Raw genomic sequence first — 16,000 nt, 5'->3', positions numbered from 1 at the left:
TGAGATTGTATATAAACCACATTTCAATTTTTAAATAAAAGCATTTATTCAGTCATTATAAAACAAGTATAAAAAGTGATGAACAACCACACCAAAGTTCATCCTTTAAAATGCCTCTTTATAAATTAGATAACGCTACCTGTTCGTTTTACAATGAGTTTAAGCCTTCACTTGTGTTAATTTCAGGTGTGAATCTGTTCCTGGTGGTGTCAGAAGTTTACATGATTTCGGATATCGTTAATTTGCTTCACCATTTCTCTTATGTGCTCACCCCTGTAAAATCATAAAGTTACTCACTTTGGGTAATACAACAAATGAATAAACCATTAATATTGATTCGTAAGACCTCAGTAATACTGAAGTATCTTAGAAGTGCTCTGCTAGAATTAACTGCTTAAGGTTTCAGATGGATAGTAACGGTAATTCGTTTAAGGCTAGAGGTAGCAAATATAGTAGTGGAACTGCTGGAAATATTTTTGAACATATTCACTGGGGAATACCTTGACCACACAGCAAAATTATAAAGAAAGACATCCTTTTTATAACCCTCTCAACTTTTAAGTCCTTATCTATCAGCATCATACACTTCCTGTCCTGGTAATTACTTGACACGCAAATGTCAAGTGGTCTTATCTGGGCAAAGAAAGGTTGATTTTGGCATTTTGCAAAGGAAAAACTACCTCACACTAACAGCTGATTGGTACTTACTCCTCCTTCAGGATGGACTGAATGCATTTTCGCTGGTAGGCGCTGAGAGTAATGGTGGGCTTCTGAGGACTTAGTACCTTTTCCATCTTTCGTTGTTGATAGTCTTTTTTCATAGTAACCTTGAGTATCAAACAGAACACAGACACTTTAGCTATGATTTGCTATACATTTTCATAGTATCTATTTGTCTGTTCTTTTTACATTTTATAAAATTATTTTCTGTAGAAGGAACACTTTAAAAAGTGGTAGCCACCTTGTGTCCGTTCCTACCTGTTTGATGGCATTGCCCAAATGTCGAAGTTGATCAGGTATCAGCTGTAATTCTTTCTTCATGTCTCTCTCACTGTCAGAGAGAACTGGGAGCTGAGAGTGAAAACTGTGAAGTACTTTTTTCATCCTGTGGAAGAGGTAAGCAAACATCTCAGCTTCAGATCTCAGCTCCCTAGGAGGAACACAATCCTAACTGAAGCTCCTCATTTAGGAATCTGGTGTCTGTGAAGGAGGCCTCCGCAGGATGGGTTTGGGGAAAGCATCACTGCACTGTCTTCCGTAGAACACACCTCAGAGGGGTATCTAGCACCCGAGAACTTAATAACACTAGTAGTACCTGACCTGAGTAGGGAACTGAATGTTATACAGTTACACGGCCCACTGACCTGGTCATGATATCTTCTTGTTTTTCCTTGGCTTCCTCATATTTGTCAGCTAAGCGCTCGGCCACTTCCCGCAGACTTTTCCTAATGGCATAAAAAGCAAGCGTCTCTAGGAGTGCACCTTGATGGTGAAGCCAGCTAATGTGGTTCAGTATCTTAGGGTGAGACACAGTTCCAGTCTAGCTGAACTATTTTTTTTCTCCCTTGTCTTGGCACTTACCTTTCCTCTCGACAATAATTGAGATCTTCTAGTTGTTTCTTTTTTTGGTCACTTAACAATTTGACCCTTCAAGAACAAAAAGAAATTTAATCAAAAGCCAGGTCTAGGCCATTATACAGTGTCAGCTCCAGCCAAGGACTGATTGGTATGTGAACAGAGGCCATCCTACCTCCGCTGAATCTCCTCCTTTGCCAGGTCCTGTTTAAGAATGTACTGTTCTCTGAACACCTGGGTGGCTCTGCTGATGAGCTGAAGGCATTCTTCGGGAGGAGGAGCCGTATCTTTTTCAGATGATCTTAAAAAGAAAAAAAAGTTTCTGTCATTACTTTGCTCAGCTGGGTAAAACAACTGAAGACAGACTCACGTCTTTTTACACTTCCTGTTTATCTTTCTCAAATGCTTCCGTATCTGTGTATTCTCTCTCTATTCTCACTAGCTGATTAAATATGCCCTGTGTTTCTTCCAACTCCAACATAGTAAAAAGTATATGAAAAGAAATAGCTGAAGAGTAATTACAAAACAGAGAAGGGAGCCAGTTTTTAAAACTGATACGCCCTAAATTACATACTTCAAAAATGCTGGATTTGCAACACTACGTTGCAGAATGCTTCTAATATGTTTTTCAAAGGAATCCGGGGTTTCAGCCAGAATACGGAGGGGAGACTCTGCCACTTCAACATCCTCTCGGGTACAAAGCAGGGGAGGAGACACTGGATGGACTGTGCTTCTGCAAAATAAAAGAAAAATAAAATTTACCATGGAGTTACTTGCTGTAAGTATAGGAAAACCTAAATCACACTTATCCAGAATTCTGAGGATATAAGAAACTATGAAGTGTTACAAATACTCTCAATGTTAATTTCAGAAAGCCTGAAAGATTGCAAACTTTAACAGCATGGCCAATGACTTACTTTGCAATGATTCAAATCTGGGAGTTTGTTAATAACATTACTTTATAGACAACTTGTAATTCAGAGAGTTGGCAGAAACATGATTTGAAGGTATCTAGGTAACTAATATTTAGAAGTTTTTTTCGCCTTTGGGATTCATGTTTTTATTCTGAAGTATCCTAGTATGACTAGGTCTTATTTTACTAAAGGTAGGGTAGGATTTTAAAAACATGCTGAGGCAACAGGCAAAAAGGCAGTTTTTTGTAGTGATTTTATTACTTTTGTTCAGTCTTGCTAGTTTTTAGTCTCTTGTAGTATAAATATCACAAAATTGATAGTGAATTATTTTCTTTTCCAAATGATGTCACTTCTCAAAGAGTATGGAAATTCTTCTAAGGACAGTAAATTAATGCCAGTGTTTTGAACTATGTCAATATCTAGAAGCACATGCCTTCAAATGACACCAAGAGACTGGGGGGAAAGGGGTCTAGTGTTCCAGTACTCCAGTGGCTTGTTAGACACTCCTATTCCTGCATTTATAAAACTCAGAATGACCTTCCAGAGCTGTTGAAAATGGTACTTATAGCTTAATATGGGTTCCTTAAGGGGAACAAAGGTTATGAGTTCAGCTATATACCAACTTTCTTCCAGAGTCTACATATTCTGTGATGTCCCTATGAGGCTGGCAGAGATGGAGAAACTGGACTTTGAAGTCAGAAAGCCCGGTCTTTGCGGCCCAGTTCTATGTGTTTCCTGTGACGCTGGCCAGTGTACATAACCTCTCTGTCCCTGATCCCTCCTCTACAAAATGAGGATAACGGTGCTGTCCTTAGCGCAGGGTTGCTCTGATTGCCGGAGGCTTACTTCTGAGCCTGGCACATAAAGTTTAAAATCATTAAATCAGGGACCTCCCTGGCAGTCCAGTGGTTAAGACTCTGCGCTCCCACTGCAGGGGGTGAGGGTTCGATCCCTGGTCCGGGAGCTAAGATCCCGCATGCCATGTGGTGTGGTTAAAAAAAGAAAAAGAAAAATCATTAAATCTAACTCACATTAATGGTGGAGTTCAGTATCTTAGTATTCTTTCCACACTTGGGTAAAGTTCTTAACTCTCCGCTAGCTAAAGGAGATGCCAGAAATTATGCCTTAAATAAATCCTTCCAGAGATGGCAGGAGCAACAGAAATAACCCTCCCTCCAACCCTCAAGTCAGAAGCCAAAGCATAAACCATGTATCTTCAGTCTGGTTACTAAGGACATCTTCCCAGCTTAGATTTTGCAGAATTAACAAGAGCTGCGTGGGAATACAAAGGGGGACGTACAGTAAAGGCCTTATGAGGCATTCGTAGTTACTGGTGATGCAGATCATCGTAGGCCCCAGAATGTCAGGGACAATCCAGAATCCTCGGATTGGAGCTGGCTGCCTAAAAAAAACACACAGCCATAGTTAAACTACAAAATAGCAAAAGCAGTGGATCCAAAAGCAACGATATGGCTGAGGTTTGTGGCCTTCTCAGGGCTGGGTCGACAGTTGGGTGGGACATGGTATCAGTGCAGTAACCTCAGAGGTGGTGACTTGGAAACCTGTATTACTTACAGCTCTGATGGGTTTGAATCAAGCTGTCACTCAGCAGCCAGACGTCGCCTGACTTAGAACCCACAGCCTCACGGTGCTCACTGTAATCTCGGCAGTTAGCACGATACGATGAAGCCAACCCTTTACGTCTCTGTCTCTTTCTCCCAACTCGCACATAAGCTCCAGCTACCTCTGCATGCCTAGCCGAGCGCCCAACCCAGATTAGGTGCTCAGAAACTGTTGACTGAATAGTGTCCTTCTCACCTTAAAAATCCAGTGCAGGCCGGCATCTATGTCACAGGACTTAATCTACTGTGCACAGCACGCAGCCCCTCTCAGTCTTGGTCTACTTCACTGAAGAAAGTGAAAACTGGACCTCAGACAGGAACTGTCTTTCCTGCCAACACGCTCACCCCACCCCCACGGCTCACTTCTGCCCCACACTGTCGACGCCATCTCCTCTCGTGTCTTCTGAGATTTGCTCCGTCAGCTCTGCAATCACAAAATCTCCCTACTGTCCATTTACCCTCAGCTTATAAACAACCTGACATCTCTTCCATTCAAAACATTCTGCACTGTAGTTTCAAGCTCTCCTTAACCTATTCCCTCTTCCTTTCCCTTTAGAGCCAGCAGTCTTTCAGCAGTAGCCTGCAGTATTATTTCTCCTTCCACATCTCTCATTTGCCTTTTTTGCAGGGGAGGGGAATGGTGGTGAGGGAGTCTGGGAGGTTAGAAAAAATTTTTCTTCTGCATTTCTAGCGTGAAATCTACATACAGAAGAGTGCATACAGACACTCTGTGACCACTATCCAGGCCACGAATGACAGCACTACGGGGGCCTGAGACCTCCCGTATGAACCTCCTGATCACAACCTTCCACTTGATTTTTATGATACTCATGTTTTCGTTTTGCTCCATGGCTTTCCTATCTATGTATGTATTCATTCCTAAGCAATACAGTTTTACCTGTTTTTGAAATATACTATATATATGTATATATTATGAGATTTTATTATCTATTTTCCTCGTTCACTTTTCACCTGTGCTATTCGCTCCCACCCACAAAAGCGTTTCTCCGTGGTTCTCGATGAACCCCCATGTTGCCAAATCTGGACACTTGAGCACTCTTCACTGCTCTGCTGTACTTATTTGATGCTGCTCCCCCTGCCTCCTCTCTGAAACAGCCCCCTCCCTGGCACCCTTCCCCCGGGTTCTCCTTCAGTCTCTCTGGCCGCCTTTTACTTGTTTCCTGCCTGGGCTGGGCTCCTCGCCCTCCACTCACTGCTTGTAAGAAAGTGTTACTCAAGACTCTGTACTCGGGTGTCCTCTACTCTAGGCCCTTTCCTGGGGAACCTTCATGCTGATAATTCCCACATCCATACCGTCCTAGCCCAGACCTACGTGTCCAACTGCCTACGGGCTCCTCTACTTGGATGTCCTTTGGAACAGAAGACCCCAAGTGCCCCCATTAACCCATCTTGAGTCTTCCCACATCCACTTTCTCCTACATCCAATTTTTCTGAAGGGTACCGCATCTACCGTTATCCCAGGTAGAAACCTGGGAGTCACTCTAGATGTTTCCCTTTTTTCTATTAATCAAATATTTACTGAGTATCTACTAGGCACCCTGTCAGACACTGAGTGTACAGACATAAGGCGATGGTATAAAGTATGAAACAGACAGACATGGTCTCTGCCTTCGTGAAACATTTATATTCTAGTAGTGGTGACAGACATTAAACAAACAAAAATATCAATTTAAGTATGTGCTACAAAGAGAAAGAATAATAGGAGAACCCAAAGGGGTTCTGGGAAATCAAGGGGGCCCTTTATGAACTGACATTAAGATCAGAAAAGAATCAGCAAGTGAAGACTGACAGGGGTTATGACTGGGGATATACCTCCCAGACAGAGGACACAAAACGTGGAATGGCTGTGGGCAGAGGAGAGCTTCTGATGCACAGATACTCTTGGGGTGAAGTATCATGTCTGCATGGGAGTGTAATATACATATATACCTGAATTTCTGAAACAACTATTGTTATCTGTGTTTAGAAGGGAGAGAAAGTCCTTACCTGCATGGCAATGGCTTCGTACAAAGAATGTGTTCTACAAAGCATTTCTGTTCTGTAGCTAGTTCCTGTAAACTGTCCTTATCTTCTTCATCTACAAAAGAACACATATATAAGTTAAATAACAAAAGTCTCCAAATTAAAATGCTGACGATATTAGTTAAATGCGGTTAAGTTCTTGTCTCAGACCATTGCTTCTTAAAGGCTATGCCTCTCTGACATAGAAATCTCCTTTCCGCAGGGGTCTAGATTTCTGCCTCAAGAAGGAAAGTGGATTTTCCTTGGTCAGAAATGCAGAAACGTTTCATTCAGGAGAACAGTCCCAGAAATCATTCCCTTCCATTCTCTTCCTCACCCACACCAATTTTACTTTTATAACAGCTTTTTGAAACGTAATTCACAATACCACACAGCTCAACCATTTAAACTGTACCATTCAGTGGGTTTTTAGTATATTAAAAGAATTGAACAACCATCACCACAAAAAATTTAGAATATTTTCGTTACCCAAAAAGAAACCCCCATGATACCCATTGGCAATCGCTCCCTAGTTTCTGCCAATTGCCCCAGACCTATGCAACAACCACTAGTCTACTTTCTGTCTCTGTGGACTTGCCTATTCTGGATACTTTATATAAATGGAATCACACAACATGTAGTTATCTGTGACTGGCTTCTTTCACTTAGCATGATGTTTTCAAGGTTCATCCATGTTGGAGCAGTTACCAGTACCTCCTCTTTCTGTTGTTGAATAATATTCCATTGTATGGCCATACCACATTTTATTTATCTAATCATCAGTTGATGGACACTTAGCTATTTGGCTATTATGAATAATGCTGCTATGAACATTCGTTTAGAAATTTTATCCAAGTATGAACATGTTTTCATTTCTCTTGGGTATATACTCTGGAGTAGAACTGCTGGGTCATATGGTAACTCTATGTTTAATCATTTGAGGAACTGCCAGACTGTTTTCCCAAAGTGGCTGGACCATTTTACATTTCCATAAGCAGTGCATGAGTGTCCCTATTTTTTTCCAACACTTGTAATTGTCTTTTTAAATACTAGCCATTTTAGTGGGTGTGAAGTGGTATCTTGTGGTTTTGTGGTATCTCATTTCCATGACTGAACATGTTTCCATGTGCTTATTAGTTATTTGTATATGATCAATGGAACAATGTCTATTAAACTCCTTTGTCTGTTTAAAACATTGGGTTATCCTTTTATTATTGAGTTCTAAGAATTCTTTATATACTCTAGACACAAGTCCATTATCAGATACATGATTTGGAAATATTTACTCCCATTCTGTGGGTTGTCTTTAGTGTTTCCTTCTAAGCGTTCTATAGTTTTAGTTCTTATATTTTAGTCTTTGATCAATTTTGAGTTCATTTTTTGTGTATGGTGTGAGGTATAGTCCAATTTCTTTCTTTTGCATGTAGATGTACACTTGTCCCAGCACCATTTGTTGCAAAGAGTATTCTTTCCCCCATTTAACTGTTCCGGCACCCTTGTTGAAACCAACTTACTGTAAATATAAAGGTATATTTCTGGACTCTCAATTCTATTCATTGACCTATATGTGTATCCTGATGCCAATATCACGCTGTCCTGATTACAATAACTTCGTAAGTTTTGAAGCTGGGAAGTGTGGGTCCTCCAACTTTGTTCCTGTTTTTCAAGACTGTTTTCGCTATTCTAGATCATTTGCAATTCCATATGAATTTTAGGATCAACTTGTCAATTTCTGCAAAGAAGCCAGCTAGGATACTGATAGGAATTACACTGAATTTATATATCAATCTGGGGAGTATTGCCATCTAACAATATTAAGTTTTCTGATCCATGGGATCAGATGTTTTTGATCTTCCTGTTTATCTTTCTCAAAGATCACATGGGATGTTTTTCATTTATTTAGGGTCTTATTTCTTTAAACGTTTAATAGTTTTTTTTTTAATTACTTAATTAATCAATTGGCCACCCCATGCAGCATGCAGGATCTTAGTTCCCGGACCAGGGATCGAACCCGTGCCCCCTGCAGTGGAAGCACACAGTCCTAACCACTGGACTGCCATGGCACGGAATTCCCTGTTTTGTAGTTTTAAGAGTGTGTTTTGCATTTCTTTTGTTAAATTCATTCCTAAGTATTTTATTCATTTTAATGCTATTGTAAATGGAATAGTTTTCTTAATTTCTTTTTAGATTGTTCACTGCTAGTGCACTGAAATAGACCTGATACGTGTTTACTGATCTTGTATCCTGCAACCTCTCTGAACTCATTTATTAGTTTAAATAGTTTTTCAGTGGGCCCCTATAATTAACTGTGTAAAAGATCGTGTCATTGGAGAATATAGTTTTACTTCTTCCTTTCTCATCTGGATACGTTTTATTTTCTTTCCTTGGCTAATTTCCCTGTCTAGAACCCCCATTATAATGTTGAATAGAAGTAGCTAGAGCAGACATCCTTTTGTTCCTGATCTTAAGGGGAAAGTGTGGAAGGCAGAACTTGTATAACAATTAAATCAGACATTTAGCTGAAGACATTTCTAAGCAAAGTGTTGAACATGTGGTCTGATTTCTTCTTGCTGATTACAGTATAATGTGAGGAAAATATAATTGAGGGAAGAACTGTTAAACAAAATGGAACAAGGACTTGATGATCTAGGAAATTCTCAGCCTGTGTGGATGGCAAAAGATGCTAAAATTAAGAGTCACCGGGCTTCCCTGGTGGCGCAGCGGTTGAGAATCTGCCTGCTAATGCAGGGGATGCGGGTCCGAGCCCTGGTCTAGGAAGATCCCACATGCCACGGAGCAACTAAGCCCGTGTGCCACAACTACTGAGCCTGCGCGTCTGGAGCCTGTGCTCCACAACAAGAGAGGCCAAGATAGTGAGAGGCCCACGCACCGTGATGAAGAGTGGCCCCCGCTTGCCACGACTAGAGAAAGCCCTCGCACAGAAATAAAGACCCAACACAGCCAAAAAATAAATAAAAGTTTAAAAAAAAAAAAAATTAAGAGTCACCTTCCGGAAACATGTTTTAGAGAAAAAGCCACTGGTGTGACTGTTCAGTCTTTTGCTAATACCTCAGAAAGATCAAAAGTTCAGAATATTCAGTCACACAAAAGGCCCTTTGACAAGATTAAGAGCATGACTTAGATCCTTCAGGTCTCAGCAGAAGCCAAAAACAGAGGTGTGATTATATAGGGAAGATAGTGGATGAAACTCTGCGATAGTGACTCCTCATGATATACACAGGAGACCCAAAAAGTTCCTGAGAATTTTATACCCACAGAAATACCACTGGCTTGAACTGAAAGGCTCAGAGGATGAGAGAAGGCTATTCCACCCTCAAAATTCTATAGGCAGAAAACAGGCTAATAAAACTACTCAACTACAAACAAATACAATCTTTCCTGAAAAATGAAAGATTACTCAGAGGGCAGAGCTACAAGCCCAGAGGATTATCCCCAGGCCTTGAAACACAGTGGAATTTAGATTTTTAAATTTCTTGGAACCTATGGTTCCTTTTTCCATTCCATTTTCTCCCCTTTTGAACTAGAGTATCTGTAAGTGATACCTATGCCTGCCCCACATTGTGTTCTGGGAGCAGACAACTGTTTTCTAGTTTCATAGGTCCACAGATAGGAGTAATTTTGCCCCAGGGTAGATTATACTTAGAGTCTAACTATAATTGATTTAAATGATTTAGATGATGACATTGCAGTACTTTTTTTTTTTGCGGTACGCGGGCCCCTCACTGCTGCGGCCTTTCCCGTTGCGGAGCACAGGCTCCGGATGCGCAGGCTCAGCGGCCATGGCTCACGGGCCCAGCCACTCCGCGGCATGTGGGATCCCCCCGGGACCGGGGCACGAACCCGTGTCCCCTGCACGGGCAGGTGGACTCTCAACCACTGCGCCACGAGGGAAGCCCTACATTGCAGTACTTTTGAGCTCAGGGCTTTTAGATGAGATTATGAACTTTGTGTGGCTATAGGGACAATGTATTTTGTCAGATGTGAATGTTTAGGGGACCCAGGTGGAATGGAGTAGGCAAAACGATGGACTCCCCAAAGATGTCTGTGTTTTAATCCCTAGAACCAGGATAATATGCTAGACTACATGGTAAAGGGGAATAACGATTGCAGATGGAATTAAAGTTATCTATCAGGGCTTCCCTGGTAGCCCAATGGTTAAGAATTTGCCTGCCAATGCACGGGACACAGGTTCGAGTCCTGGTCCAGGAAGATCCCACATGCTGCAGAGCAACTAAGCCTGTGTGCCACAACTAATGAGCCTGCGCTCTAGAGCCTGCGAGCCACAGCTACTGAGCCTGCATGCCGCAACCACTGAGGCCTGCGCGCCTAGAGCCTGTGCTCCGCAATAAGAGAAGCCACCGCAATGAGAAGCTCGCACACCGCAACAAAGAGTAGCCCCCACTTGCCACAACTAGAGAAAGCCCGTGCGCAGCAGTGAGACCCAACACAGCCAAAAATAAATTAATTATTAAATAAATTTTTTAAAAGTTGTCTATCAGATGTCTTTGAAATAGGAAGATTAGCCTGGATTATCTGGGTGGGCCCAGTGTTATCACAAATTTCCTTAAAAGTGAAAGAGGAGAGGGGCTTCCCTGGCGGTCCAGTGGGTAAGACTCAATGCTCCCAATGCAGGGGGCCTGGGTTTGATTCCTGGTCGGGGAACTAGATCCCGCATGCATGCCGCAACTGAGAGTTCGCATGCCGCAACTAAGAAGTCCGCATGCTGCAACTAAAGATCCCGCATGCCACAAGGAAGATTCCACGTGCCTGCAACTAAGACCCGGCATAGCCAAAATAAATAAATATTTAAAAAAAAAAAAGCGAAAGAGGAAAGCAGAAAAGAAAGTCAGGGTTATACAAGGTGAGAAAGATTCAACTTTGTCCCACATGGCTGGCTTTTAAGATGGAGGAAGGGGACTAGAAGCAAAGGAAGGCAGAAGCTGGAAAAGGCTAGGAAATGGATTTTCCCTTAGAGCCTCCAGAAAGGAACACTGCTTTGTCTAGTGCGATCATTCTAGAACTTCAAACCTACAGAACTATAAGATAATAGATTTGTGGTGTTTAAAGACACTAAGTTTGTAGTAATTTACTACAGCTGCAATATTCTAGTACAGAAAGCACTTGATCTTTTTCTGTTAAGTGTAGTATTAGCTGTGGGTTTTTCATAGATACCCTTTTTCAGTCTGAGGAAGTTCTTTTTTTAGTGTTTTTAACATGAAAGGCTGTTGGATTTTCCTAAATGCTTTTTCTGTATCTGTTGAGATGATCATATAGTTTTTGTCCTTTATTCTATTTTTTTTTGTTGGGGGGGGTGGGGGTGGGGATGGCCCTGCCGTGCGGCTTGCAGGATCTTAGTTCCCGGCCCAGGGATTGAGTACCCGGGCCCCGGCAGTGAAAGCGCTGAGCCCTAACCACTGGACTGCCAGGGAACTCCCCTTTGTTCTGTTGATGTGGTATAATATTGATATATCAATTGATTTCTCAATGTTAAAGCAATCTCGCACCCCTCGGATAAATCCCACTTAGTGGTGGTGTATAATCCTTTTTATATGTTGCTGGGTTTGGTTTGCTAGTATTCTGTTGAGGATTTTTTACGTCCATATTCATAAGAGATATTCGTCTCTAGTATTCCTGTCTTGGATGTCCTTGTCTGGTTTTGGTATTGTGGTAATACTATCTTCATAGAGTGATCAGGGAAGTGTTTTGTATTTTTTGTAAGAGTTTATGAAGAATTGGTACTAATGCTTCAAATATGAAGCCATGTTGTTCTGAACTTTTCTTTTTGGGTAGTTTTTGATTACTGATTCAATCTCTTTACTTGTTATATATATGTCTATTCAAATTTTCTATTTGTTTTTGAGTCAGTTTTGGTAATTTGTGTCTTTCTAGGAATCTGTCCATTGCATCTGCATTATCTAACTGGCATACAGTTGTTCCTGACATTCCCTTATCATCTTTTATTCTTGGTATATCTTGTATTTCTGTAAGGTCAGCAGGAACATCCCCACTTTCATTTCTAATTAATTTGAGTCTTTTTTATTTCTTGGTCAGTTTACCTATAGGTTTGTCAATTTTGTTAATCTTTTCAAAGAACTATCTTTTGGTATCATTTATTTTCTCTATAATTTTTCTGTTCCAAACTACTTTTTGATAGAATCTGTGAAACATACTGAAAAGTGAAAAACTCACCTGATCCAAGAAATCTGTGAAGTTTATGAATCCAAGTTAGCCCAACACTATGTACACCAGCTTCATGAGTACAGTGGTATCTTGAGGGACACTTGGGATCTGCAAATGGAATCATTAATGATATAAAGGAAGCCATTAGAAAACAGAGTTCACCTGAGCAGGCCGCAGACATATCTGTTGATGGAAGTGATGCAAGGTCTACAGGACCTTCATACTGTGGCGCTATGTCAGGGGTTTGGGAATTTAAAAATCTGACTTCAGTTTCCAAATACATTTTAAAAGTATAATTAACAAACACAATTCAAATACGTTATTTTCTAAATATTAATACAGAGTTCACCAAACATTAACACCTGCTGTCAGGTAACTCACTTACGCCTTTCTGTCCACCTCTGTGCATTTATTTACAGTTCTTCAAAATAAAATGGTGAGTAAGAAAGGCTGTAGTTCTGTAGGAAGCCTATGCTTGCACGCATCTACTTACATGAAACTGCTGAAGCTACTGCACTCCTACAGCACAGGTACTAGAAAGACTTCAGCACAGCTGCTTAGTGAACAGTCCTGTCATAGATGGTAAGTCAGGTGTGAAATGTGAAGTTTTACTTGTCTTGATAATGTTGACTTACAGATAGTTGTTTAAGTTTTAGATAGAATTTTTGTATTTATATTTATACCAAGAATTATGAGCAGTTGTTACATAATTTTAATGAAAATTTCTGTATTTCCATGGAGTCCTAGTTATCAGTAAGACTATTGTGAAACTAAAAGGTGAACTCTTGAATACTTAATTTATAAATATTTATCTCTGTGACTCACGATTTTTAAAACATTAAACAACCAAAACAAAATACAGAAATAATGTCTATACTAAAGCTGATTTAAGATGGCAACTGTCATCCATAAGCCCCTAAACCAAATTTTTCTTTCATCTAACAGCCTCTCTTACTGCTGACTTTATAGTAAGTAAATGTTGTAAAGTGAATGTTATAGTATTTTCATCTGTTTTATATGTTGGGGTTCTGCATAACACCTCGGAAAATAGCATTATGCTATAAAAAGTTAAAAAAAACAAACTCCTGGCAATCTCCATGGTAATCATCTCTCTGGACAATAAAGTACTAAACAGTTTCATTTGCCCACACCTGAGACTTAATTTAAGGCTCAAATCATCTCATTAGGTCTCCCAGTGTTTAAAATGGCTTTTCAAAATGTGTCTGTGGTGCTGAAGTCAACAGAAAAACCTTAATATTGGGATGTGACAGAAATCTGTTATGAAAAAGGCAACATTAGTAACTGAAGTAGGAAATTTGCTAGACACCCCTGACAAGTTATATGGTAGCCATTCACTTATGTCATTAAAAATCTGGGTATGTTTCAGGTATTGTAATATGCCTTAAGTATAAATATGAATCAGTCAAAAATTTATTAGTTTCACAAATGAAAATGTTATCTCTTATTCAAAGAATCAAGATAAAAAAGCCTACAATTAAGATTTCCCCAAAACATGTATCTTTATAAGGAAACCAATTAGTTTATGTCACTTTACCTCACTAGGTCTCAATTTCCTCATATATAAAGCAGAGTTCTGAGACTTAATATTTAGACTATATCTGTCCAAACCCTGTTCAATTAGACGTGCCCAATGAATCCTCTTTGCTGGTTTATTATATAAGGACTACTATGCCCTTAAATGTTTTGACTACACTTTAGTACAGAGTTGAAGCCATTATTACCAAACCCAGGCAAACTAGCTAATAGGACTGTAGGCAGATTAAGTCAGGCTGCTACAAGATTGAACTCCCTTTCTCTGGACTGGAGAGACCAAAACTATGAAAGGTACACCCAATTATTCCAGACTGAGTGAGCTTTTGTTCCTCATTCTTCACAGGGAGGAAGACTAGATCCTAGAAGAGACTGAGAAACTGTTGAGGGGCAAATAGGATTATAGGATTTTTATGTCAGAAGGGACCTTAGAGATCATCTGATGTTATCCCTATTATCTTTATGTGAGAAGTTGAAAAAATGTCCGATACTACAGAGCCTATTAATGTTAGAGCTATAACGAAAACCTAGGACACTCCAGACTCCTAGTTACAAACTCCTTCCACTGAGCCATGCTGAGTCAGGACAACACACAGAACACATTCTTAGATAGTCTCAGCAGTTTATCCAAGAGCTCCCTAGATGAACAGATATAAGTTGCCAGAAGGATCTGATGCCAACCCAGGTAAGTTAAAGCAAAAGGAAAAAAGAAAAAAAGGAAATATTCAAATGGGCCTGGGTATAACAATATGTTCTAAAATGAAGAAAGATATTTTAAAGAGATACCTTAATACCAGTATAATTTTATTTTTAAAGTTATTTTAAAAGTTTATTAAAGTTTACATACATTTAAGAATTTGAATCATGAAATCTCCTTTTGATTGGACCAGGAAAAAGTCACTATTATAAATCTGAGTGGATCCAGACTGAAGACCACTATCCTAAAACTTGGGGAATTTGCTTAGTCTTTCTTGGACCTACAGTGCAATGTTGTAACTGAAAGGCCAAAAGAACCCAGTCAACGTTTTAAAGGCTGGAACTACAGAAAAAATAAATTACACAGGAATACCCTGTGATAATCTTAGTACAAATATAATGAAATAAAAGAACTAATTTTAATGAAAACTTTACCTCTGTGAAGTTTGATTGGACAAGAAAAGTCAGAATCAAAGGGCTCGTCCTCTCCGGATGCCAGTTTCAGGGCAAGCTCCAACTCCACACACTCGAACACATACAGAGAAGGAATGAGGTCTGCCCTGGAATCCCAGGACTTCTCTGACTGAAAACAAAGCACTATAATTTTAGTGTTTCCTGCTGCTTTGGAGACATGCACAACTAAAAACAGGCAGAAAGCTGAATCAAACGGCGCTTTCAAACTCTGAATTCCACCCTCGATTCCAGCATTGCCTTGTTATTCTTAAAAGCGAAAAAAAGGCCTCTCTTCTTTTAGGAGGTTGTAAATAAACAAGTTTAGAGAAGAGCCAATTCAGTGATTCAAAGGTTCTTTATACCTATCACCAAAGGTGGCAATATAGAGTTCAGAAAGAAATATATAGGTCGCTGGACCAAGTAACCTGGGTGCATTTTAACTTCCTTCAATTTAAGTTTTTAAAGTGGACTTCAATTACTTCTAAGTGTTAAGTAAGTTTTCAAAATACACATAAGTGCCGAACAGAAACTATAAAATTCCTCATATACGAAACATTCATACTGGTCCAGGAACTATCCCTGGTGTTGGAGATACAAATATGCCCACAGCAGCCCGACTTACTGTTTGGTCATCTTCTTCTTCCCCTTCCAGCACAACACAGTGATACAGCATTCCTGATTCAGTAGCAATCACCAAGATGTTGGGGACACATGGTAAGCAGAGTACAGCACAAGCATCATAGCCATAGTTATCTTCAGCTGCAGGATGCATGGGCAGTGGGCCTAACAGCTTTCCCACACTCCCAGGGCTAAAGAAAGAGTGAAAACATACTTGGGAAATGTTGATAGCAGACAACCATGCTCATCACTTAAAACCTTTTTTTGACTTTTCTTTCCCCAGCTATCATACACTAACTCAAAATATAGTGTATTCCCAATGTCTCCACTTTTTCATTTTCCCACTCA

The 16,000-nt window shown here is 40.1% G+C and overlaps 1 protein-coding gene across 1 annotated transcript in view; it reads right to left on the bottom strand.

Moving 5' to 3' along the window:
- Nucleotides 1-21: 21 nt before the first annotated feature.
- The window catches only part of NUP88 (nucleoporin 88), a 30,647-nt gene continuing 14,668 nt past the window's right edge, over nucleotides 22-16,000 (bottom strand). The window contains exons 7-18 of the mRNA XM_024734285.1: nucleotides 15,657-15,843; nucleotides 15,017-15,164; nucleotides 12,344-12,442; nucleotides 6,119-6,209; nucleotides 3,790-3,891; nucleotides 2,150-2,308; nucleotides 1,751-1,876; nucleotides 1,582-1,647; nucleotides 1,365-1,445; nucleotides 979-1,105; nucleotides 709-827; nucleotides 22-273 (exon numbers count right to left, since the gene is read on the bottom strand). Of these exons, the coding sequence (XP_024590053.1) occupies nucleotides 210-273; nucleotides 709-827; nucleotides 979-1,105; nucleotides 1,365-1,445; nucleotides 1,582-1,647; nucleotides 1,751-1,876; nucleotides 2,150-2,308; nucleotides 3,790-3,891; nucleotides 6,119-6,209; nucleotides 12,344-12,442; nucleotides 15,017-15,164; nucleotides 15,657-15,843 (1,369 nt within the window). The 3' untranslated portion in view covers nucleotides 22-209. The remainder of the gene's footprint in view (nucleotides 274-708; nucleotides 828-978; nucleotides 1,106-1,364; nucleotides 1,446-1,581; nucleotides 1,648-1,750; nucleotides 1,877-2,149; nucleotides 2,309-3,789; nucleotides 3,892-6,118; nucleotides 6,210-12,343; nucleotides 12,443-15,016; nucleotides 15,165-15,656; nucleotides 15,844-16,000) is intronic.

The sequence above is a fragment of the Neophocaena asiaeorientalis genome, unplaced genomic scaffold, assembly GCF_003031525.2.
Source record: "Neophocaena asiaeorientalis asiaeorientalis breed wild unplaced genomic scaffold, Neophocaena_asiaeorientalis_V1.1 scaffold129, whole genome shotgun sequence".
NCBI classification, from domain to species: domain Eukaryota; kingdom Metazoa; phylum Chordata; class Mammalia; order Artiodactyla; family Phocoenidae; genus Neophocaena; species Neophocaena asiaeorientalis.
Note: the sequence above shows the minus strand (reverse complement) of the source record. Positions and strands in the feature narration are given on the sequence as shown.